At 44.2% G+C, this 26,114-nt stretch overlaps 1 protein-coding gene across 1 annotated transcript in view; it reads left to right on the top strand.

Annotated features, from left to right (window-relative positions):
- Window positions 1-350: 350 nt before the first annotated feature.
- BACE2 (beta-secretase 2) overlaps window positions 351-26,114 on the top strand; it is a 56,046-nt gene continuing 30,282 nt past the window's right edge. The window contains exon 1 of the mRNA XM_058045327.1: window positions 351-671. Coding sequence (XP_057901310.1) covers window positions 351-671 — 321 coding nt within the window. The remainder of the gene's footprint in view (window positions 672-26,114) is intronic.

Genomic DNA, 26,114 nt, shown 5'->3' with positions numbered 1-26,114 from the left:
ATTTAGGCCTTTCGGAAACTTTTCTCCCCGCCCTGCCGCCCTCTCCCTTAGCAGGGCCGAGCCGAGCAGTTTTTCCCGAGGCCGCTGGGTCGGAGCAACTTTCCCCTCACGGAGTTCCGAGCGCTCCCGCTGCCCGGGGGGCCGAGCGGGAGAAACGCGAGGAGGAGCTCGCTTCGGGGGAGGGGGAGATGGAGCCGGGGCGTGGGTAAGCCGCTCCGGGGCGTGGGTAAGCCGCTCCCTTCTCCTTCCTCCTCCTCCTCCTCCTCCCCCCTCGGCTGCTCCAGTCTGGCAGCCAGGCTGCCTCCGGCCGGAGCCGCCGCACTTGGGAAGCGACTCCTCCCGGCCCCGGGATGGGGACGCCGCTGGCGGCTCCCGGATTGCTGCTGCTGCTGCTGCTGCTGGCCGGCTCCGCGGGGCTCTGCCGGGCTCTGTTCTCCCTCCCGCTCCGCGTGTCCCACCCCGCCGCCCCCGCCGGCTCCCCGCCCGCCCCGGTGGTGCTGCGGCCGGCCGGCGGCAGCCGGCAGCAGGATGCCCCGGGGGCTGCGGACGGCTTGGCCTTGGCCTCGGACCCCGGCGGCACCCTCAACTTTTTGGCCATGGTGGAGAACCTCCAGGGAGACTCCGGCCGCGGCTACTACCTGGAGATGCTGATCGGGACCCCGCCGCAGGCGGTAGGAGCGGGCCGGGGGCTGCGGGCCGGGGGCGCTGGGAGGGATGGATGGGGAGGAGGGGACCGAACTTCTCCGGGGTGGCAGCGACTCGGCCCCCACCCCTCCGGCTCCAGCGCAACTTTGTCCCGGTGCTCGGCGCTGGCGCCTCCTCCCTTCCCCTTTCTCCCCGGGAGACGGGGCCGGTGCCCGGCGCGACTTTCCGCGGACCCGCCGGGAGGGGAGAAAGGAGAGAAGCATCCCCTGTCCTGCCCCTGCTCGGGAAATCTGCGGATCTGGTCCCCAGGATTCCTTGTAGGCTCTGTCACGGCGAAGCGAGTTGTTCTGCCAGCCGAACTGACCGTGTTTTAGAGACAGAGGATGCTTTTTTGGTTATTCTTTGCTTTTTTAAGCTGCTCTGCGTCGTGATTGGGTGCTGTGGTAGATCTTCCCGGTGCTCCCGGGAGAATCGCTCGGCATCTTCCTGCTAAACTAAAGTGATGGCTGGGCACAACCAGCCCCTTCTGTCGGGAACCCATGTGCTGCTCATCAACGGGGCAAAGAACCTGTGTGTTCTGAATAGTGCTTTCAGACAAACCGTGTTGCCTTGAATCTTCCCTCTCTGCCTCCACCAGTGTGGCTGAAGTTTGTTTCGAGTTGTTTTTTGGGGTTTTTTGGTTTTTTTTTTTTGCCATTGCTCTTTCATGTGTGTCATGAGATCCCCGGAGGAGCGGAGCTGGGCTGCGCGGGGGATGACTGGTCAGCTGAGTGGGGATTAATTTCCTGAGAGCCCTCGGGGCTTTGCTTCAGAACTTTGCGTTTGCTTCAGGAGTTCAGGTCCTGAGGTTCCCAGTGTAGACAGAAAGAAAAAAAAAAAAATCTTTATTCTTCTGCTTAACTCCCCTACGTAATAAAAAGCCAATGAATGCCAAAATGCGCAGCCAATGGGGAGTGTTCAGCCGTCATTGCATTTTTGGATGTCTGTGAGCTCTTTCTTTTTTTTGCCCCTCGAGTGTAAGAGGATTGGCCACATCATCTCTCTAATCAAAAGGTATCACACTGGGATCAATACATGCATTGAGAAAGGCTGGCATTGTTTTATGATCAATAAATAGAGATTAAAAAATTTAAAAAAAAAAACATAACTAGGTCTGACATATCAAGGTGTGGCCCAGTAGCCATGGAGGCCATGAAATAATTTTTCCTCCTTGTTGAGTGATGCATATTTGACTAGTTCTGTTGGTGTGGTGTGGTGTGTGCTTCATAACTCCAGGGAACATTCAAACATTCAATATTGGCTTCTGCCAGAACTGAGGCACCAGATTTGATTGGACTAATCACCCAATTCAGCATGTCCTAGATGAAAAAAAGTAACTTCAGGTAGGAAAAGTGACTATCAGGCATATTATCTCCTTACATGTCTAGGGGGATTCTGAAATGGGAAGAAATGGAGAGGGGAAAAATGTGACAGGCCTTTCATAATATGACTGGAGGTCTAAGAGGGAGAAATGTGCTGCCCTCAGTGCACCCACAGGGTTCACTTATGCTCAACAGCTCGTATCACTTGTATTACAGGTGATGGAAGGTTTCAGCTAGACTTGCCTCGGATTTTTATTTTTTCCACATAAAAAAACCCATGCTTTGAATCTGATTGCAAAGCTTTTACTATTTTGAACTTGTTCTGACTTCTTGCAAAGTTAATTATTTTAAAGACTACCACTGGTTTAGCACATGTGAGGTTTTATTCACAAGTAGACCCACCGAGGTTGTAAGTAAGATTATAAATGCTTCTGTTTCCCAAACCAGATCTTGGTGTGTAATGACTCAGTGGAGTGCAGTTAGAATTTCTTCTGTACTTTTGATGAGGATGAATTTTTTATCTCGTTCCCTGCCTGAAACCAGAAGACTTAAAGATCACAAATGTACTTTCTGCTTTTTCTGCCTTGCAACGAGTAGTAAAAAGCCACAGAGCTGCTACTGTTGGTGCTTGAATGCTTCACATGCTGCTACTAAAAGCAAGTGTCTGGATAGTGCCAAGCGTTGGATTGTGTTAAGCTCCTTGGGCAAGCGGTTGCTGGAGTTGGGAGTGGGCTGTGCATGATGGTGTAGAAAAGGAAAATCTTTTCCTGATTTAAATGCTCCTCCCAGCCTGACTTTGCTCCACGTCAGCAGCCGCGCTGCGAAGCGATGCTTGGACACCTTGCTCTGCTCTTGCACCCCTCCAACTTGGGGCTTCCCAGCTTTCTGCCCGAGCCAGGCCCGTCCCAGCGCTGCCAGCCCAGGGAGCTGCCCTGGGAGCTGCCCTGACATTTTGCCAAGCAGGAAGGAGGATGCTGGCAGCCAGGAGCGCCGGAGCGGCTGCGGCGCAGAAAGGTGCACGGCACAGCTGCTGCTCTGCACAGGAGCAGAGAGATGGGGAAATGCTCCCAGGGCAGTGGTGCACCACGACCAAGCAGCGGGCTGTGAGAAGAGAAAGCAGATTTGATGTGGTGGTTACAGCAGCGTTGGTGCCCAGTGGCTTCGGGAGCGTGTGCATCAAGTGTTGGAAGCTGCTGTGCCAGAACGGGGAATGAACATTTGTGAAAGGCTTCAGCACTACAGGGCTTGCTTTGCTGCTCAGCTGCATTTTTAGAAATTTTCCTTTTTTAATTCCTGTTCTTGGAAGGAAGCTACTATGACAGAATTTCGTTTTTCAGGTCATTTAAGGCATACTTTTTGGCTTTCATTCTAATTCTGATTTGTCATATAGCAGATAAACAGAGCACAGAGCTGCGATTCACAATGGCAGTTCTGAAACACTTGTTCTGACGGTACAAAAATAGAGCAGCTGTGTGAAGTCAAAATTTATTTTATTTCCAAGACAGGAAACTTCAATGCAGTCAATCCAGTTTTGCAAAGTGTTTGCAGCCAAAGTGTATCTGATCATTTCCAGTTTTATGATACAATATCCTTCCTAATCCTATCAGATCTCCAGACCAGTTACCAGCTTGGTGTCAGGTATTATTACTCCCACTAATTCTTATTCATTCACATGTAGACCTACTTAAGAGTTATGTGAAAGGTGAGAACGGTCTGTTGTATTGAAGGGTGTGATGTATTTGTCCCTTATTTCATGGATGTATAATTATGTGTCCTACTCCTGATGGATTATGGGCTTTATACCTGTCTGCATAGGTGCACTTCTTCCAGTTCCAGATTTAAGTAAGAGGTGGCAAGAGCCCAATATGAATTGTGTGCAGTGTTCTCAGCTATTCCTTTAAATAATCCAATGGAATTCCTTTGCTCTATCTTTTATTATTTTACGTACCCTGAGATTATAAGAACTGTGAGAAACTGAATCCAAGATCATTTAGGTTTTTTTGCTATCTTCACTGCAGTTCTCTTCATATTAATTTTGTTTCTCCTACAAACTTTTGACCAAAAGAATAGTCAAACTCTTTAAAAAACCTCATGTTTTTCACAGCTTTCTTGAAGTCCATCTGGGCTGCATTAAATGTTTGCAGGGACAGTACCATTGCCTCATCTTGCCTCTTGTACAAGGTGGTGGCAGTCCTGCTGATCCCACTGCATCTCCAAGCTGTGTTTTTATTAAGAACAGGTAATTTTTAATCCTGCTACTCCTCTGTGAAAGAGATACCAGGTGTACAGCCCCTGAGAGCTCTTGTCTGATTGACCACACAAGGATCCAACTTGTGCTCTGAATGCCACAGCTCCTTTCTTTCAGTGTCAGTTCTTCATTCTGTTCATGAAGAGGCTTTTAAATCTGCTGTTTATCCTAATGGCAGTTTGTTCTGTGCACGGGGTGAGCAAAAACCCCTTCTATAAACCTGCTCCCAAGTTTTAAGGTCAGCGTGGATGTTGGGTCTAACGGCCCCCACTGCAAAACACAAACTTCAGTTCCCACATAATTGGTGGGAGGTTATCTTCCCTTCCATTTCTTCCAGCTATTAAAGAGAGGAATGATAAAGAAGGATATGTATTAAATATCTCTAGTGTGTCATGGAGTCAGAATTTATGGCTTCGTGTTTTGAGGGTGATGTACACGCGCATTAACAAGTTCTGAACTTGCAGCCATTATTCCTTAATTGGTGGTAGCTCTCATTCTCTGAGTGTTGAAAGGAATGAAGATGTGAGGAAAGATTCAGCTGCTCTTGTAATCTGATTTCTGGTGCTGTGCTATTGCCCAACATGCTCAGCTCCACTTTCTTAATTTTGCTGAAAAGGGGCTCACTGTCTTTCTAGACACAAGGAGTTTTAAAATGTGATCTTTCTTTGTTCAAATATCAGAAGGCAGGCTGCATCTCAAGTCTCTTTCTGTCTTTTTTTTTCTTCTTTTTTTTAGTAATTACTAAGGTCTTTTGTATTTATTTTTGAGCTCTTTATGAAAGCTGAAGAAACAAAAGCCTGAGAAGCAAAGACAATTTCTGTGGTGCGTTGGAGTGTTTTGAGGTGGCAGTGTCAAAATCCCTCCAGATCTGTCTAGTGGAAATAGTATTGAAATGCAAAAATATTCCTGTTTCTAAATGGTGATTTGAGTCTATTTTGGTGGTTGTTGTTATTGGATACCTGCAAAATAAAAAGGACAAGCACCTGGCAGTTGTAATTCAGGACTAACCCAGTGAACAGCTGTGGGCTGTGATGTGTTTTTGACCCAAGACAAGCAAGCAAACATACCAGGTTTGGGTTGACCAAAAAGCCCCTGCCTTTACAAATTAGCATTTTAGCACCTTCTTCCATCCAAAATTAGCCCTGGCAAAAGAGGCTGTGTGGGAGTAGTAGAGGCTGTACTATAAAATAACCCAAAATGTGAGTGCTGCTTGCACTGAATGGAAGAGGCTCACCATGGTCATTCCTCAGGATGCTCTTCTCTCCCAGAGTTAGGGATTAGAACCCCACTAACTGTTCCTTTAAAGGAGCTTTCTCCTCTTCAGAGAATTGATGGAAGCTTTATTATCCAGGGGTTCTGCCTGAGGCAATCCTGAATTCACATCCTGGTGGGTTAGGGCAGGAGAGATGTTGTGAGGAGCAGAAGTGGTGGAAAGAGGTGCCAGGCTCACATTTTTTACCACTTTGCATTTTGTTCCTTATCAAGGAAAAAGCATCAGTTAAAGGTGGAAAGAGGAAAGCAGAGGGCATGCAAATAACTCTTTTCCCTGAATAAAGTGTAAATTAGTTGGGATTTGGAGTAGAAATGAGATGAAAATGAAACAGTGGACGAAAGAAAGCCCATGGGGAATTTCCATGTGTTTGTTTCATTTGGATTATTAAGGAAGAAATCTTTCTTTTCTTGCTTTTGCTTTTCTTGTGGTTTTTTTTCCCCTTTTCCCCCCCTCTCTAACCAGAGGACTGTGAGCTCTAGGCATCTGGCAAGAAAGACTTAAAAGCTACTACCCCTTGCAGAGGTCTTCATTTCCTTGAAGAGCTCTTACGACTTCGAGTGTGTGAGGACACCTTAGCTATTACATTGCCTCCACATATTATAATTTTTGAAACGTCCTCACTCAGTCTGGCCTGAAGTGTTGTCTGGTCATTGTCAAGTACAGCTCTGTTTGAAAAAGGAAGCTGCTACAATGGCTCTCACATGTGCCTCTCCAGTGGGAGTCAGACAGACCTCTCTGCCCCTTTTCCTACTGGCTGTAAAATACAGATTTCATCATACAAACAACTTGTGTAAATAAGTGAAGGAACTTGTTGCTTCTATTTCAGCACAGAATTAGGGCTGGAGATCAAATCTTCAAAGTAAAGGAGGCAGCTCTCAGCTGCCTTAAAGAAGGAAGTGTTTTTTCCTGCTATTGACAGGCCTGTCTTGCTGCTTCCCAGCCTGGATTTGCTCTGTAGATCCAAGCTGATGAAGCAAACACAGAACATGTTCTAAGGTCACTTTTACACCTGAATTTCTATCCATCAGCTCAGTGCCCTTCAAAGCACTTGAAGCAGCCCAGGACTAGATAGATCTTACTTTCCTTTCTGCCCGTGTCTCCATCACAGCTCTCTGCACGACTGCATCGCGGTGCTGAGGAGCTGGGCTGGCAAGACACGGCTCACTGGGGTCTCAGAATTTCTGCTGCTCAGAATCACCCTGAGATACCTTAGAAAGTCTCTTTTCCCAGCCAGGCAGTCAAAGGAGTCAGAACTCTTCAGTTCTCAGTCTCAAGGTTGTTTATTGTATCTTATCTATAAAATTATTTCTCCTGCCCAGCTGAGGTCTACTTAGCAGGACAGTCCAGGCACTCTGCCTGCCCTGGGGCAATGTTATGTCTTTATACAAAAAACTACGTGTACAATATTTACAATTACTTTCCAATACCTATCACCTATGTTAGACAGTGAGCTTCTACTCTAAACCAATCTAAAAGTGCCACCATCACCCAGAACATGAAGGTTAGGAAGAAGAAAGAGGAAGGACAGGGCCCACTCAATTCCTCCATCTTGGAACCCCAAGCCTCCAGTCTAAAAACCTCAAAAATCTCTTTTTCACCCTGTGACAAACTATTATTCTACTTAAACTCTCTCGACTGGTAATTCTTCATTCTTCAGGTGGTAATTTGCTCCATGGGTTAAAAATCAAAGTCACAGGTGTCTTGGGCTCAGTGCCAAGGTCTCTGCGCCCCTTGGGCAGGATCTCGAGTCCTTCAGGGCACCCACAGGAATTTCCCGGGTTCTGACAATGCCAGGCTGCTGCATCCCTCGCTGTGCCAAGCAGGGGCCAGCACAGAGAAACCAAAGCTGTGGGGTTGGTGCAGACTGGAGCTGCTGTGGCTGTTGGTGATCTCTGGCCTGGCTGGCAGCAGAGTGGCCTGAGACGGGCTGGCAACAACACCCCGAGGGATCTGTGGGGTGCATGGGGAAGCCCTCTGGATTTGGGAGCTGGATGATGCTGTGGTTGCGTGGTGCTGAGCAGACCTTGGCAGGCCAGAGAAGGAATTTTATAGATAAGAAACAATAAACAACCTTGAGACCGAGAAATGAAGAGTTCTGACTCCTTCAACTGCCAGGATGGGAAAAGAGACTTTGTAATGTATCTCGGAGTCACTCTGAGCAGCAGAAGTCCCGAGATGCCATCACCTGAAGAGCCTCGCCAAGGAGCTCTGAAAGCTTCTCCTCCTCAGGCTGAGAGCAGCTGTGCTGCCCACAGGCCCAGCCAGTTCAGCAGCCTTGCCCCAGGTGTGGCTCTCTGATGGATTTGTGGCCCTGTGCATCCCAGAGTGGCCACGTGGCAAAGTCAGCCCTGGAGCCTTCAGGAAGCCTCGGGCCAGAGTCAATGTTTGCTCCCTCTTTTGCCAAAGGCTGATAAAACAGCACCTTTTTCCCCCTGGTCTCACTCCTCCCTCAGAGTTCTTTCCTCATTCTTCATTTTGCCTCTTTCCCACTGCTCTCGCTGCCTTTTTTTATTTGTAAGAGTATTTTACAAGGAGGGAAGCTGGGAATGAATGTTCTAGACTTTTATTTTTTAAGAGTCTTTCTCTAGCAGATGAAACCTGTGGAGTGTCATGGGGAGGGAAGTTGAGGAAAACAAGCTAGATGGGGGAAAAAGATCTTATTTGAGTGAAAATTACAATTCACTGAATACAATTAATGTGTCATAATTAGGCCCTTTTGAAGGGAATCTGTTAAGACAGTAATTGCACTCTGCAATCCTTTTTTCCCCTCACCACTGCTTACTAATAATTTGATATTGTGAAAAACAAATTACTTGTAGATTTTGTCCTCTTTGCTCAGCTTGTGAGTACTAAAATTAGTTGATTTTATTTGGCTTTATGGTTGGCTTATTTTTGTACCTATTTACTAGCAAAAACTGCTATTAAGCTAGATTGCAATGTGTTCAGGGAAAATGCTGCTCTCACATCCTGGTCTGGCCTTATTTTAAAAGAGGAAAGGTATTAAGGCTGCAGCAACCCTTGGTAAGCTTCTCCTCCCTAAATACAGAGAAGGATCCATCCTTAGGGATCCAAAACTGGCATTTTTGCTTTAAAGAAAAAGACATGACAACTCAAGAACTGAGAGTCACCTTTCCACTTGAGGGAGGGATTAAAGGCCAGCTCCTGCCATTTGACAGGGGAGAAATAATTGGATGCTTTTTGTCAGCCATCTCTCAGATAATTCCTTGATATTTGTGAGTGGATCTGCCTCTGAGAGTGGCTCTCAGCAGAGCACCTTGGAGCCCACCTAGTGCTCAGGCTCAGGTCAAGGCCAGATGTGAGAGTTTTTTCACCACCCAGGCTCTTTCTGCTTCCTACTTTTCTTCCTTAAGAAGCTTCACACCATAGAGGATCAGGATTTGGGGTTTCTACAAGAACAAAAGGCATCATAAGTCATTTGCCATCATATGGGAGCTTGGGTCCTGCATGTGCCAACTTGAACGTTTTATTGTGGCATTTGGGAAGAAAGGAATTTGAAGAATGTCATTGGCAGAGATAGTTTTGGCATAGAAAATAAAATTGTGGGGTGCTTTGTTTTGACTGCAGGATTTGGATCTGTTTTCAAAATTGTGACTTTGTGAAATTGCGAGTGTGACCATGTTCACAGGGGTCTTAGGATGAGGGAAGAGACAAGGATTTGACTCCATGTTTCAGAAGGCTTGATTTTTTTATTTTATGATATATATTGTACTAAAATTATACTAAAAGAATAGAAGAAAGGATTTCATCAGAAGGCTGGCTAAGAGTAGAAAAAAGAAGGAATGAATAACAAAGGCTTGTGTCTCAGACAGAGTCTGAGCCAGCTGACTGTGATTGGCCATTAATTAGAAACAACCACATGAGACCAATCCCAGATGCACCTGTTGCATTCCACAGCAGCAGATAATCATTGTTTGCATTTTGTTCCTGAGGCCTCCCAGCTTCTCAGGAGGAAAAATCCTAAAGAAAGGATTTTTTCATAAAAGATGTCTGTGACACTCAAGGGAGGTTTTTCCCTCCCTTTTTTATCTATGTAAATGGAAACTTTACTTCCAGAATTCCATTGTGACACCTGTTGATACAGAAACCTTGACTGTCAGCATCTGCAGTATAACAAATTAGCAGTTGTGGCATCTTTTCAAGGCTAGGTTGGACAGGGCTTTTAGCAGCCTGGTCTAGTGGAAGGTTCCCTGCCCATGGCAGGGGTTGGAATGAGATTATTTTTAAGGTCCCTCCCAACCCAAACCATTCCATGATTCAAGCCAGAGCACACTACAGCAGCTTGAGCTGTTCAGGGCAGTATTACTGTGCTGCTTGAGCATGGTTTGGAAAGGCTGTGCTTTTATTCACTGTGCTGCCTGGTAGATGTCTGCTACAGCAAAGAGTGAAGTGTGAGGCGTGTCAGAAAAAATGATTCATCAATCCTACCTTTTCTCTGACTAAAGAGATTTTTATTTAATTCATTCATTTTTCTTCTCAGGCACTCTTGGGTTGCAAATAAGACAGAGGAGTTCAAAGGTGGCCACACTTCCCCAAAGTCTGGGAGCTGCTGGGGCAGTGCAACATCTGATGCAGTCACAGTGCCTCAGCTTAACTGTCAGAGAATAATCTTCTCATTACTTGTCAGCAGCAAAGTCCTTCAGGGAATAACACAAACATTTCACATGATCCAAAGTGCCAGATTTTTGCATTTGAACCGCTGAGATAAACCATGTGGGGGATGGGGAGGGTTCACAGAATTTCTCAGGAGCTGTGGTTATGAACGCTGCTGCGTGCTACATTTTCCAGCTAAAATTAACTTCCATTTGCACTCTGCTGAGCCTTCAGGTTTACCTTGAATAACCTTTGGTCATTGGCAAGTGACCAGATGCAGCTTTTTGTCCAGGTTTGGGAGCTTTTCTCCGTGGCAGCTTTGCACAACAGCATTTGAAGTTGCCAGTGGGCAAAATCCCACAATTCCAGTGCCCTGAGCACCTTCAGCTCCAGTGGTGTGAATAGAAGGATTTGGGTTGAAAAGGATCTTCAAGACCACCCAATTCCAGCTCCTGTCACACATCCATCATCACACAGTGAGATGTAAGCCCTGGCCAGAGTAGAAAGAAGCATATTCCTGCACTGGAATAAGGAATGGGAGGAATGGCTTGTGGGGAGCTGCTGTTATGGCGTGTCCTGGCAGACTTTATCAACCCGAGAGCATAACAAAGTCTTTTAACTTCCTGCCCTACAAACTCAATCTGGTATCTGGAAATGAAGCTGTGTTCCTGCATGCCTCTGTGTTCTCCTGTGTAATCAAGATTTTTATAGTGGAACTTGGTTAACAATTGTAATGATGTATGAGCCACGGGCGAAGCTGGTTCATTTCCCAGAGCTGCTGCCTCTCCAGTATTAGCCAGGGGAAAGAGGAAAGTATGAATGTTTGAGAAGGAGAGAGAGAAATAAACTACTCCAATAGCAGGGGAGGAACAGTGCTGCTGTTCTCTAACAGTGCTGCTTTCAAAAAAGAGAATTTCTTTTTAAAGCATATCATATTTCACTTGAGAATCAAAACCGCCTTTTAAATAGTCCTGCCAAATTTTTAAGTAGAAGCATTAGAACAAATAGGAATAAAAAGCATGATTCTTATTTTTAATTAATCAAACACATCATTATGACATTGGTTAACAATTTTTTTTTCTTTTTTTTTTCTTTTTTTTTTATTTTCCCAATCAAATAGTCCTTCCTGCTAATGTGGAGCATAAAGCTGATTTCTGTTTGTGCCTTTGAACTCCCTTGTATAATTCCAAGGAACACCCATGATGACAATCAAACTCTGCATGGCAATATCCTAAATAGGTCAGGTGCAATGGGGAGCAAAAGCCTTCTATCTGTTGTATTCCCTTTATTAATTGCCAGGGAAATAAAACCACTGGAGTTGCATCACCTTGTTTGTGCTCTGGGACCTGGGACTCCCTGTGCACATTCCTGTGGCCACCAAAGATGGCACAGAGCACTGGAGAGCTGCCTGGCCCTACACCTTTTCCCCAGAGGTATGGCACAACTTTTCTAACAGGGAACACGGTCACAATTACCAAATTCCAGTCTTTGTGCCTGACACAGATGAACTCGTGGGTTTTATCCTGGTCTTTCCCTCCTTCCCTTCCCTGGCCTGCCCTGGCAAATCCAGTCATGTCCCTTTCCCATCCTGCCAGCCCAGCAGGTGTGTGAAAGTGTGGGATGGTGCCTGTTTCTGGGCAGAAAGGCAGGAAAAGAGGTGGGAGCTGCTGTGACAGGTGAGGAAGAGGTGGTTCAGGAGGGTGGGATTGGCCTTTTCAGGCTGACACAACCCAGATCTCGTGTTAAATAAAGTCTGGCAGTGCTGCAAGCCAGGCCTGAGGAACAAGTCATGGCATTTTTATAGCAGAGATCATGCCTTGAAGTACAGGGAGTTCATAGCTGGATTTCCAAGGTGTGTGCTTGTTTATTTACCTCTCCATACCCAATTATCCCAGCTAATCCAGGGATCTCACTGGGTGAACATGGCATTGTCTGAACTTTCCTGGCCTCCAGGACAACAGGGTGCTTTCAGAGCCCTTGTCTTGGTTTGGAAAGACAGGATTCTGCTGAGGAAGGCAGGAGCCTCCCCTGAAATGGAGAATGTAAACCCTCCCCACCCCTCCGAATTGCTATAAATTTTAAATTAAGGGGCTCTCAGGCAAAAAATATGGGAGCAGGAAATAACAGTTCTTTAATAGGGAAAAGGAAAAAAATAAAAGGATAAAATAAGCAATGCAGTACACTAGAACAACACTGACAGAGTCAGAACCCAGCCTGACACCCTGTGGGTCAGGGTGTTGGTGGCAGTGCCATTGGAATTGTGGCTCAGCCCTCCTGCAGTGTCAGGGGTGGTTCTGCTGGAGCAGGATCCTGTAGAGAAGGATGTATTCTTCCTCTGAAGATCCAGTGGGAGAAGAGGCAGCTGCTGTTCCTCTGGGGAATCCAGTGGAGAAAGCCGTGCTGGTGTCTCAAAAACCTCTGGATTATATCTGGGTAGGAATGCTTGGCTCCTCCCTCTGGGCTCACATCTCCCAATGGGATGCTGTAGTTCTTATCAGCCATGCAGTGACATTCAATAGCTGTTATCAGCAATGTCCCCTCCCGAGGGAGGAGTGATTGTGGTCACTCAAAGAGAGAGATAAAGCAAACTGCCCACTTGACAAAGGTAATCTGCCGTAGAGATGGTAATGGAAAACATCTTGCATTGCAATCTTCAACAGCCTTGAACTTGTCTTAAGCAGCCAAGCTGGGTGTTCCCATGCCATCATATCCATCGACTTCCATGTTTTGGCAAGGTTGGTTGCTTCACTGTTGGGGTGAGCAGACAGAGAAAACCCAGGGAAAACTTCTGCACTTTGGGTGTGTTAGAACATTTTAGGAGAACAGACTGGAAAATGTCTCTAAGCATTCAGTGTCCTTGAAGAGGAGCACTAAAAAAGCACAAGGAGGAATTCCTGAAAGCAGGCAGCAAGTGCAGCTAGGAGGATGCTCTAATGAGTGGTGCTCCACAGAGTGGGGATGGAAGCGCTGCTGGGAAGAGCTCATTCCAGGGAAAACAGATAGACTTGATGAGTCAGGGGTGTCCTGCTTTCACCTCTCCTCCTCACAGCTCTCCAGGCTCTGAAAAACCTTTGCTAACAAACACTCATCTCCAAAACTAACGTCTTGACAGAGGAGGGGGAAAAAAAAAGCCTGGAAAGAATCGTGTCACTACAAGAGTGAGGTGAAGGGGGGAAGAGAGGTAAGAGATCAGACCTGGCATGCAGCCTTCTGAAAAAGCTGATTTGTCTCACTGCTGTCCTGCAAGTCTCATTTTCTTTCTATTTGCCTCCAAAATGTAGCCTTTTCTCAGTGTTATTCACTACCTTCAAATCAAAGAATTATTGAATGGCTTGGGTCAGAAGAGAACTTCAAGATCATCTTGTTCCAACCCCTGCCATGGCGGGGACACCTTCCACTGTCCCAGGTGCTCTAAGCCCCAGTATCCAACCTGGCTTTGGACATTTCCAGGGATCCAGGGGCAGCCAAAACTTCTCTGGGCACCCTGTGCCAGGCCTCTCTACCCTCACAGGGAAGTTTTCCCTAATAACCCATCTAACCCTACTCTCTTCCAGTTTGAAGCCATTCCCCATGTTCTTATAAATAACATCTCTAAAAAACAAAACAAAACAAAAAACCTTTTTAAGTATTGAAGGAGCAGCTTTGGCACTTGGTTTCACATCTCCAATGCAATTTGAAAGCCGGAATCTTATTTAAAATTGAGTTTGAAGTATGAGGGAGACCTTTGAAAGAAGGTGGGAACACAGGAGTGGGACTGAACCTCTCCTGCAGGGTTCTGCCTGCTGCTGAAGGACAAGGGGACTGTGGTGCCTTTAGCAGAAGGGAGATTACAAAAAAAATAGCAGTGCTTATGAGGCTGGGGATGCCTCCTAGCCTAAGCTCAGGAGCATTAGGAATGGGCTTCATTTCCCTGATGAGTTTTGTTATTTCCAGATGGCACAGTAAACATGGGCAGTGACTCACCTACAGGGTGAGGAAGGTTTAATAATTAGTCACTTCAAGCCTTCTTGAGTTTGCCTAGCATGGCTTGGCTGTGTGCATAGATGTAAAACTGTTTTGGTCTTACTGCAGTTGATTTAGTTTCAAAACAACCTTTTTTCTTTTTTTCTTTTTTCTATTTTTTTAACTGTAGGACTACTGAAGCTAGGTAGAGAAGAAGAGTTAAAAACGCTTCTTTTTTTTTTATTTGACAGCAGTTTCACTGAGTCTAATGAGCAATAGAGGAAAAGAAAAGAATGACCTGACAAAATAAATTGGAAGCTAATTTCGGAGAGCAAAAGCCTCGGAAAATTGAAATTCTGAACTGAATGCAGCTTCTAACTGTAATCATTCACCGGGTATAATACATTAATGTAGGCTTACTGATTTCATTTCCTTAACCCAAGGGAAAAAAAAGGCAAAAAGCCCTCAATAATATTGTATTCTGAGAGGTAATGTAGTAGCATGATTTCTCTTTTTTTTTTTTTTTTTTTTTTTTTTTGGTGACTTGACTTTTTTTGTGTAAAAAAAGCCCAACCTCTAAAATTCTTTGACATTATTTTACTTTTTAGAAAGATCATGCCCTAACCAGTGCTGGTGAGCAGATCAGCAGAGATTTAACCTCGGACAGTGCCCTGTTTATTGTGGAGCTGGAAGCTCTCCTCCTCCTCAGGTCTTGCTACAGCATCCTTAGCTCCATCTGGTGTCCCAAAGAGCTCAAAGTCCTGCTGGACAGTGCCCAGCATGTCTCTCCTGTGGTGGTGACACTCTGTAATGGTGGTCACATCTCGGGTTTGGTGTTGCCGAAATGGCTCCTGAGGTATTAAAAAGTCTCTTTTTTCCCAGCCCAGAGACTGAAGAAGAAGTCGAGATTCCTCAGCTCTGGTTCTCAAGGTTGTTTGTTTTCTCTTATCTAATACATTCATTCTCTGACCTGCTGAGATCTGTCCAGCAGGTTGAGTTCAGGCACGCTGACCGCCCTTAGGGTGGTGTTAGCTTTTTATACTAAAAAAACTACATGTACTTTATTTATAATAATTTTCCAATACCTATCAACTATGTTAGACAGTCTGTCTCTAATCTAAACCAGTCCAAAAGTGCCACCATCACAGCAGAAGATGGAGTGTGGTGGTGTTCACAGGGGTCTCAGGTTGAGGGAAGAGACGAGGATCTGACTCCATGTTTCAGAAGGCTGATTTATTATTTTATGATATATATTACATTAAAACTATACTAAAATAATAGAAGAAAGGATTTCATCAGAAGGCTAGCTAAGAATAGAATAAAAAGAATGATAACAAAGGTTTGTGGCTTGGGCTCTCTGTCCAAACCAGCTGACTGTGATTGGCCATTAATTAGAAACATCCAACATGGGCCAATTCCAGATGCACCTGTTGCATTCCACAGCAGCAGATAATCAATGTTTACATTTTGTTCCTGAGGCCTCTCAGCTTCTCAGGAGGAAAAATCCTTAGGAAAGGATTTTCCATAAAAAGATGTCTGTGACAATGGAAGACAAGAAGAAGAAGAAAGACAGGACAGGCCCAGATTCCTCCATCTTGCCTCTTGAACCCCCATTGTAAAACCCCAAAATTCTACATTTTCACCCTGTGGTAAATTCACTATCATTCTACTCAAACCCTTGTGGCTTTGTAACTCCTCACACCAAGTTGGTAATTGTTTTTTCCATGGGTTAAAATCAAAGGCACAGGTGTTTTTGACTCCGTGCCAAGGTCTCTGAGCCCCCTGCCAGGGTCTGGAGTCCCCCGGGGCAGCCAGAGGAATGTCCTGGGTTCCAACAGTGACACTCTCTGGTTTCCAAGTGAGAAAGAGTTTTATGCTGAGAAGGAGCCTGTGAAATGGGTGATGCCTTTCACAAGCACATCTCCAAGAGTTAAGCTCTTTTTTAGCTATGGAATTATTCAATTAATAGCTGTGTCTGCAGCACCTTAAGTCACCCTGTTCTCCAGGGAGGGAGGGGTGAGCTCTGCATGAGACTCCTGCTAATTTAGGAGACAGGGCTTGGGCTTAGGCTGTCTCTAAACCCAGGCTGCGTGGGCACTGGGATTCCTCTCGAGGCTTGCAGTTAAATGTGAGAGTTGCTCCCAGTGGCATTTACAGCCTCCCTGTCTCATCAGTGCTGTGCTGTAATTACCAGAAAATTGATTAATTTAGTTGCCTTACACCTACTAACAGGTGGAAACAGTCTTTTGGGTTTAACAAGAGCTTTGCGTGCACTTAAGTGCAAATAGCTGATGTCTCATGCGCTCCTTCTTGAATTTCAGTGTTTGTGGGGGTTTTGTTCATCCTCCATTTGTCTAGGCATTCATTATCTTTCCATTCAAGAATGTGTGTGGTGTAAGCACAGCAGATACACAGATTTTCCTCTTTCAGGTTTGGGGGCATTTCTGCTGCTCTCAGTAATCACTAACTCTGCTTGTGCTTAAGGGTTGGTGGCTGATGAAGGCGCCTCTTGGCTTCCATGCAACCCCTTGTTCTGAAAGGTTTGGCTCCCTGGGGTTCTCTGTATCACACTTTTCCTTTGTCTTCTCAAGCCATTTAAAGCCAGTCAACCCTTATTTACAGGTGATTTTTTTTTTCCTACACCTCTAGATTATCATTATTACTCTGTAATTAGTCCAAATTTTCCTTAAAACTCAGTGCTTAGAGCAGAGCATGAGTTCAGCTGCAGCTGGTTTATGTGAACTACAGGATTGCTTCACTCACTTGGTTTTGTCTGCTGTAGGGTGTGAGGGGGGAGAGAGACTCATATCTGGGGGGAGAAAAAATAAAAAAGAGGGGGAAAAAAGGTTAATCTCTTCTGAAAAGGCAATGAGACAAAATTGCTGCGATTCACACAGCTCTAAGATAAGCAAGTAATGGCTCATGTTCAACAGCAAAGCATGTTCATATAGCATGAATAGGATGGATGTGTTGTATGATAAATCTAGACACAGCAAATAAATTTCAGCCTGAAAAGTAAGATAGCACATGAGATGGCATGTGCAGAAAGAATGCTAATGTTCAGGGAACCGAGGGCATTGGCAGGAAGGAGAGCGTAGAAATGAAGAATAGATATTTTGTTTTGTTACCAGGATTGATTGGCTGACTATTTTTTTTTTGTCTTTAAACCATAATAGCCTTCCCTTATTGTCAAAATGATAATATATATAAAGCACTTCCTGTAATATTTTTCTTCAAAATGACTATTCATCAGTCCCACAGTCAGATGCTCATATTTCAACTCACAATTTAGTTTAGCAAGTTTATACTTCAGAGCAATCTGTCATTTTAGCATTTGTGTTTTTTATACAAATCTCCACTACAGAAGCATGCAGTGCTCTTAAACACGGATAGATTGGCTAATCCAGATAGTACTTTGTAATCTTCTGGCAAAGAAAGAGATTATTGCTTTCCAGGCAGGAAAAAAGAAATATTCCTTCCAGTCTAGCAGTGCAGATCATGGAGAGATGGAGGGGGAGAACTCTTGGTGTTCTTCTGGGGGTGTGAGAGTGTTTGGGAATGTTTTAAGTGGCTGGGGAAGAGAGGGAATGTGAAGATAGGCAGTAAATGTAAATCCAGGTCCTGGCACCACCTGGGAATGCAGTGAGGGGAAAGGCAGCAAAGGCCAAACCCTCTCTGGAGAGCTTGGTGTGCTGCTGGCACTGCTCCTCCTGTTAACTCCCCAGACTGCAAACACTGCACAGCTTCTGCGACAGACTTCTGCTGTTGTGAAAGCAGGAGTTATCTTTGGTGATAAACTTGACCTTCTGGTTTGCCCATGTTGTCGTGCAGCAATAAATCACCTTCCTTTGCATCCCCAGGGCTGCAGCCAAACGTGGGCACCACCTGCTGAACAAACGTCATTAGAAAATTAATCTCATTCTTTTTTTTTGTTTTTTTTTTTCTTTCCTCACAATGCCTCTCTTATCTTGGCTGCATGGGTGAACCCTTCTTGTGACCATGGGAGGGGTTGTTTTTGGAGGTGGGAGCAGATAGATTTTCTGTTTTCTCTGGTGAGGTGACTTCACTGGAAATACCCTTCCCGGACTTGGTGTAAAATGTGAGTCTGGCTTCCTCTTCCTCCTCCTCTTCCTCCTCTGAGGTGAAGTATGATTCCATCCAAGCTGCCAAGGATCATTTGGCTTTGGGGTGAGGTGTTCCTCCAGTGCAGGCACTGCTTGTGAGCAGAGAAATGAGAGAATCCATCCCTGCCTGTGTGTTCATGGGCAATGTGCCAGTCCAACAAATTTACCTATTTTTGTTTACAGTCTTACCTTTTAAACAAGGTGCACAATATTCTGCAAGCAGAAATCTGTCATTGTGGAGGCTTTTCAGGTTTATGTCTGACTTTGCAGTCTTCTACACCTAGAAATGCTTCCAAAATTTTCTCTTGATTCATCTTTTAAATTGCTTTTATTTCTGCATCTTCAGAGGAACAGATGAAGAATCTATATTAAAGCCTAGCCTTCTGATACTTTTTTTCTTTTATTGGAAAGTAGTTTTATTGGCTGTAAATGCTAACTCTAAGTAACACAGGGGAGAAAAAAAAACATCTAGAATGTCTGTGCTTAAAAAGCCACTGTATATTGTAACATTACTAATTTGTAGAAACAAATTGCTGAGATAACCTGAGTGACAGTCAGTGCCAATAATAACATGTAATAACTGTGGGCAAACACAGCATATAGTTACTGGTGTTTTCTTTTCTGTGTGATGGTTGTAAGCAATTCTTGCCAGATGGGCTGATAATGTAATTAGGAATCATTGTGTTAAATGAGGCAGCATTTAAATTGCCAACTAATTTTCCTATCTATTAACCAGCTTGAAAAAGAAGAGCTGTTACCCAAATAATTTCTAGTTGCTAATCCCTAACAAGAAGCAGCATTTCTTTAAATTTTCTTTTTTTGAAGCACTGTCTAGCAGATTATTTTCTGGAGGGTTTATTATGTGTGGGACAAAATAAGAAAAAGAATTAAGAGATGGTACAAGCTCAGAGGTGAGATGGGGTGGACTTATACCTCTGTATTGTGATGTCTGGTAACAGCTCCTGAGCAGGTAATGGGGATGATTCCTATTTCTGGTCTCTGCATGGGGATAAAAACTTTTTTACTCTGTCATAGTTCACTGTGTGACATGCTCCAGCAAGCACATAGAATTACAAACCCTATTTTAGAGTGGGTGCTTTGGGAGAAATCATGAAAGTATGAAAAGATTTTGAGTGGCACATGAATGGTACTGGTGTGGAATGGTTGTGCTCTTTACTGAGGACAAGAGAAAAGTGAAAAGAAAGGGAGGCCCTTGGGTCAAGTTAAAATCCCGGAGGAGGCATAATGGCTTGTAGTTTTCATCCTGAAAAGAGATATCATGGCTAAAAGAGAGTAGGTTTAGAGTAGATATTAGAAAGAATTCTTCCTTGTGAGGATGGGCAGGCCCTGGCACAGGGTGCCCAGAGAAGTTTGGGATGCTCCTGGATCCCTGGCAGTGCCCAAGGCCAGGTTGGACACTGGGGCTGGAGCAGCCTGGGACAGTGGAAGGTGTCCCTGCCATGGCAGGGGTGGCACTGGATGGGCTTTGTGGTCTTTTCCAACCCAAACCATTCTGGGATTCTGTGAATTCTTACAGAGCCCCCTCTTTGCTCTGCTGCCTTGTGAAGGAAACTATCTATTATCACTAAAGTTTTGACTGAACCCCAGAGAAAATGTAAGGATGAATGAGATTGTTTACTGTATTTATGGCCTTATGTGTGCAAATCCTATTCCTTTTTTTTTCCCCACTCCCTGTGCTTCATCTGAAGCAGGGATGAAGAGTCAAATGCATTTTTGCAGTCTGGTTTCTTTCCAGAATCATTTTATCAGAATAGTTAATGTAGGGGGATACAGTATGGGTGAATGAAGGTGGTATAGAATGTAATCTTACCCCCTACAGAGTTGCAGCTGCGCCAATTATTAAGGATTAGGAGCAGGCCTGATTTTAACAGGCCACAGCTGTAGCAAATAAGAACAGTGTAATAAAAGAGTGGATTGGTTGGTTGAGGGAGAACTGGAGTCAGTTGGGTGCTGTGAGGACAAGGAAGAGTCAGTGCCTAGAGGAGCTACCTACAAGAAGCGTCAAGGAGGTACAAAACTCTAGCAATATGGAACCCTTGCAATGTAATGACAATAGAACTCTTGCACTGTAATGACAACAAATGGTGACCCCAACATGATTCAGGAAAAAGGACTCGAATGCTAAACTATATGACCCCCGCAGATTCGGGAGAAAAGGATTCGACTATATAATCCCATGGATTTGGGGAAAAGGACTTGAATACTAAATAAACTATTGGTAAAATATATTGATTGCAGCTATTAGTGTTTAAATATGAGTATAAAATATTTTGAAGATGTTTACTTTGTAAACTGAGAAAAGCTGCAAAACTGAACCAACACTCAGAAATATATGTATTTGTACTATATGTTGTCTGAACATTTGTATAGCTCTTAGTTCTAAATGAAATATATGAATGTGTCATAATGTTAATTTATTTGAATATGTACTTGTAGAAATGCTGCAACTCTGTAATTAAAAGAGAGAGGGAGAATTGTAGGGGGATACAGGATGGGTAAATGAAGGTGGTAATAGAAAGTAATTTTACCCCCTAAAGAGTTGCAGCTGAGCCAATTATTAAGGATTAGGAGCAGGCCTGATTTTAACAGGCCACAGCTATAGCCAATGAGAAGAGTGTTATAAAAGAGTGGATTGGTTGGTTGAGGGGAACTGGAGTCACTTGGCTGTTGTGAGGGCAAGGAAGAGTCAGTGCCTAGAGGAGCCGACTACAAGAAACATCAAGGAGGTATGGAACCTTTGTAATATAATGACAACAGTTAAGGCTGGGAAAAACCTTTCAGATCAAGTCTAGCCATCAACCCAGCACTACCACCATGTTCACCAATAAATTATTTTCTCAAATGCCGTATCCACATGGTTTTTTAGTAGTTCCAGGCATGATGACTTTTCCACTTCCCTGGTCAGTTTGGTCAAGTGCTTTACAACAGTTTTTGTGGAAAATTTTTCCCCTAATATCCAGCCCAAACCTCCCCTGGTGCAGCTTGAGGCCATTCCCCCTCATCCTGTCACTTGTTTTCTGGGAGAAAAGACTGACACCAGCTCACTCCAACCTGCTTTCAAGTAGCTGTAGAAAGTTAGCTGGTCTAGTGGTGGAACTTTATTGCTTGACCTAAAAGGATTGATCAGACCCGTGTACTTGGAAAAAAAAAATACAGTGGATTTTTCTATGGACCAGTCTTTAGTGGGAATGATGAAGAGTATCCCTAGTTCAGTGTGAGTGACCTGGGGAATCACATCAAAAGCAGCAGGTTTGCAGGCAAGCCCCAGGATTCCACACCTGGAAAAGGCTGTGGATGCTAAATCACACAGACAGCTGCTTCAAATAAATCCATTTTGCACTTTCAGCCTGTGGGATTTGTTTAGTGTATTTTTCTGGAAGTTACCAAAACCTCCCAACCTCAGACTAAAACAGGGAAGAGAAACTTCTCCAAAGTCTGAGCAGGTGTGTACCAGAACAGAGGCAACTTCTGTCCCAGCTAAGGGAGAGGAGCAACCTCTCTGCAACAAAAAATGAATGATTGCTGTTCTCACTTTCCCCTGAAAATGTGAAGGAAGTCACTTTCTGCATGCATGGTGGATAACTGCAAATTGTTCTAGGCCAGGCAGTTAAATGAGGCATGAATAACAGCCAGTCTAGTGTGGATGTGTCATATTGACATCACCTGCTGAACCAGGGCTGGTGCCTGAACCACAGACAGCCAAAGCTTTGCTGAGTGAAAAAAATATAACATATCAGTAGTCAATTTTTGGTTTTTTTTTTTTCTGGTATATTTAGCATGTAATATATATATATATATCACATGTATGTATATATAATGTTTATATATTTAGCATGTAATATTTAGCAATGTAAGGCTTAAAAATGTTAAAGACACAGTGTTAAGTTAAATTATTGAAGCTGTGTAGCATGCAGTAAGTGCTATTTGATGCTGCTGCTGAATCAAGCACTGGAAAGTTTAAGGGATCCTTGAAGTATTGACAAAGTGTTTGACTTTCAGTTGAAAGAAATCGTTGGGACTGGGGAATTTTTAGTGTCTCTACCCCTTCAGAATAGAAAAAAATGTAAAATGCATGACCTCTGAGGCTTCTGCTTTCAGTGTTCATGACTTTCAGTAAACAAGTTTGGATTTGCTTCTTTTTATAACCACGAACTAATGGCATACAGATAGTGTCAGGCTCCCTCTGTGAGTCTGTCATGGCAGAGGTGGATGTTCCTGTCTTGCTTACTGTAAAATAGGGATCTTTATGTGCCTCCTGTTAATAATAACAGCTCTATTTGCATACAGGAAAAGCAGACAGCAAAATAATCTCCAGGTACTTTACCAGGTGCAGATTTTGTGTCCCATAGCTGCGGTTAAGGTGACCTTTAGGGGGTGTGAAAAATGCCAATCACTTGTTTTTAAAATTTTAATAGTAATAAAATGGTTATAAAAATAGTAATACAATTAGAGTAAGAATAAATTGGCCAAATTGAATTAGGACAATATGAGACAATAAAGACAAAGAGTTATGGACAGTCCGGGTACATTTTTCTGGGCAGCAGAAAAAGGACACACATTAACAAAGGATTAACCCTTAAAAACAACAGCCTGTTGCATATTCATACACTTCATACATGATGCATAAATTCCATTCAAATATAGGATTCTGTCTGGTCATCATCAACTTCTTCCTCTGAATCCTGACAGCACCTTTGAGGAAGGAAGAAGTTTGTTTCTTCTGATAATGGAGCAATAAATTCTCTTTCTCTGAAAAATTCAGGTGTCCTGTGGCTGCTGTCTCACTGCAAGTCCTTTCTTTAAAAAAAATATCCTACATAGCATCGTTTCTATTTTAACATTTTGTTATAACTTAAAACTTTATTTAACACCCTACTTAAGAGAATTAATACAGCATTACTTACTAACACAACACATATAATATTCATTTGAATATTTGCAAAAAGCCAATCATAAAATACATGCATTGTCCACAGGGGAAGAAACAATTTAGTTCATTTGCTCTTAGTGTCTGTTGTGTGGGTCTGTAATTGAACTTGGAAACCACAAAAAAAAAATCCCCATAAAAGGCTTTGCCTCTTCCAAAAGCAAAAGGAAAGTAGTTTTTCATTGATTTTAATGCTGATATCTAATCTAAACCCAGTCTAGCAGTTTGAAGCCATTCCCTGTGTGCTGTCCCTGCATCCCCTGGCAGTTGTCTCTCTCCAGCTTTCCTGGGGCTCCTCCAGGCCCTGCAAGGCCACCCTGAGCTCAGCCCAAAGCTTCTCCTGTGCAGGTGAACAATGCCAGCTGTGCCAGCCTTTCCTGCCAGCAGAGCTGTTCCATCCCTCTGCCCATCCTGGAGCCTCCTCTGGGCTCTGCAGCAGCTCCAGCTCCTCCCTGTGCTGGGGCAGCTCTGCAGGTGGGAAATCACCTGAGGGGCTCAGGGACAAAATTTCCCCCTCACACTGCTCTGGATGCAGCCAAGGATACAGTTGGTTTCTGGGCTGAAAGTTGACATTTCCAAGGACATGTCCAACATTTCACCCATCAGCACCCCAAAATCCTTCTCAGCACTATGCTGTCTGTGGTTCAGACAGGACAGGATGGACAGCCCTAGACCATGGCTCCTTCAGTGGCCACCTTGGGACTCTCCAGAGCTTGCCTGAAGCTGCCCCAGCAGCTCCATGAGGAATCAAGGAGGCTCCAGTGGAGGCAACATGAAATTTCCTCTTAATGAGACATGAAAGCACTAAAGAAAATTCAGGAGAGAAAGGGAACTCAGTCAGTTATACCCAGCCCAGAATGAACTGCTAATCACTGGCGCTATTGTGAGGACTACAATAAATCAGTGTCTGCCCTGGCTGCCTGCATCTCATTATGCACAAACATGTGGATGGAGAATGTCAGCCTCAATAGCATCTGTCATGTGAGCTCTGCTGTGTCCGAGTGGGCTGGAGCCTGCGTGCTCAGCCAGCTTTGTGCTTTCCCTCTGTCTTTGTGGGGGATATCTATTTTATTCTGGAAATCTCGATTTGCTCCGTCCTGTGGGTAGTAAATCTGCCCTTTCCTTGGATGGTTTGTGAATTCTGTGATGATAACATTGTGTTTAAGGTGTGGGGGTGAAATATCTTTCATGTGTGTCATATTCAGTGATTTTTGTTTAGTTTTGGTTGGGTTTTCTTTTTCTCCCCCAAGTCCTCCTCCGTTTATGGTGCCATGCATATCACTGAGGCTAAGGCAACACCTACATGTATTTATGCATCTGATGTATGGTGCCCATTGCTCAAGCATCTCAGACTACCTCAGAAAGGCTAATTAATTTAAGCCCTGCAGCACCCCTTTGAGGCAAATTTTGTCAGTCCTGATAGATGCAGGCACACGTTGTAGCTGCTCTTTGTTGTTTATTTTTAATATGATTTCTATGCTAGAGAAGGGAGGGAAATGAATAGTTTGTACTTTGTTAGGTAGTTGAAAAAAATGTTAGGCTTTTGATAGCATTGAAATGAACTATGTAGCAAACTTTGGATTTTATTGCAGAGCCTCAGAGGTTCTTATTTTCTTTTAAAGCCTCGGCTCCTGGAGCCAAGTGAACTTGTGGATGTCCTTTTGTTCTTAGGTGACTCTGTCTAGCTCATGTGGTTGCAAAATAAATTTTAATGCATTGTCTTTGCTTAATCTAAAATCTGGGATGCAGCTTGGCTAAGGTTGTTGGTTTGTTTCTTTTCAGTCTTAAAATTTCTGCAAGATTAGGGCTGGGAATACCAATGACAGAGTGTGTCTGCAGTTCAGTAGAGATTCTCAGAAATTACTGGTTGGTTTTGTGTGCTTGTTTAAATTTCAGAGTTCCTCAGACCCATACTATATGAAAAGGGTGAAACAAGGGTAACCATCACCTCCCTTCTCCTCTATGAGCAAACCAAAGATGTTTTTAAGCATTGACTCACACTTTTTGTCTACACTCAGTCTTATTAGAGAAGGATTCAGCACATCTTTTAAAATGCTTTATCCTCCTTTGTGTTTACACTCAATTCTGAGCTCAGCCTTTTTTCTCCACTTCTTTTGTCAACATCAAACTTGTTTCCCTGATGTTGTCTCCTCCAATGAAGAACTGACACCTGCATCATTTTCCCTTTTAACCCAATAACTGATCCCACAGAGCTGCAATGGGGACTTTTCTGCCCAATTACAAAATGCCACCCAAACCCATGGAGAAGGAGGAAGAAGCAGCATGAAGAAGAAACCCAGGACAGCACCCTGTGCCCTCCATCTTGCTGCCATCCACAACAGACTAAAAACCCCAAACCCTCAATTTCTCACCAAGTGATACACCTACACTGCTCTCTATAATCTATTTCACACTTTTGTGGATTCTTGTCTATCTTGAAGTCTGGGAAACTTTCTCCATGGATGAGGGTCAGAGTCAGTGCTGCCCTGGGGGTCAGGGCACCCCAGAGCAGACAGAGAAATATTCCCTGTGCCCTGAGTTTCCACACCTAATTCTTTATTATTTTTCTGGGGAGCAGGTGTTTTAAGCCAATCTGAGGCCATGCTGTCTCCAAAGGAGGGAATCACCCTTTTCTGGTATCCATTCTGACTACATCCATTGGAGTGGCTGTCTGATGTGGAAGGTTGTTGTTTTTTCTTGGTATCTGTAGGTGAGGAACCTGATCTGGTTTGCATCACAGCCCTGTGGCTTTGCCACGGAGGCTTGGGAGGCATCCAGCCAAGAGCAGGGGGAAAGTGTGACCATTGATCTGGTAGCAGTAGTGTGATGGTGTTCACAGAGGTCCCAGGGTGAGGGAAGAGATGAGGATCTGACTCCATGTTTCAGAAGGCTGATTTATTATTTTATGATATACATTATATTAAAACCATACTAAAAGAATAGAAGAAAGGATTTCATCAGA

The sequence above is a fragment of the Melospiza georgiana genome, chromosome 2 (genome assembly GCF_028018845.1).
Source record: "Melospiza georgiana isolate bMelGeo1 chromosome 2, bMelGeo1.pri, whole genome shotgun sequence".
Taxonomy (NCBI): domain Eukaryota; kingdom Metazoa; phylum Chordata; class Aves; order Passeriformes; family Passerellidae; genus Melospiza; species Melospiza georgiana.
The sequence above is the reverse complement of the archived record's forward strand: the minus strand, read 5'-3'. Positions and strand labels throughout refer to the sequence as shown.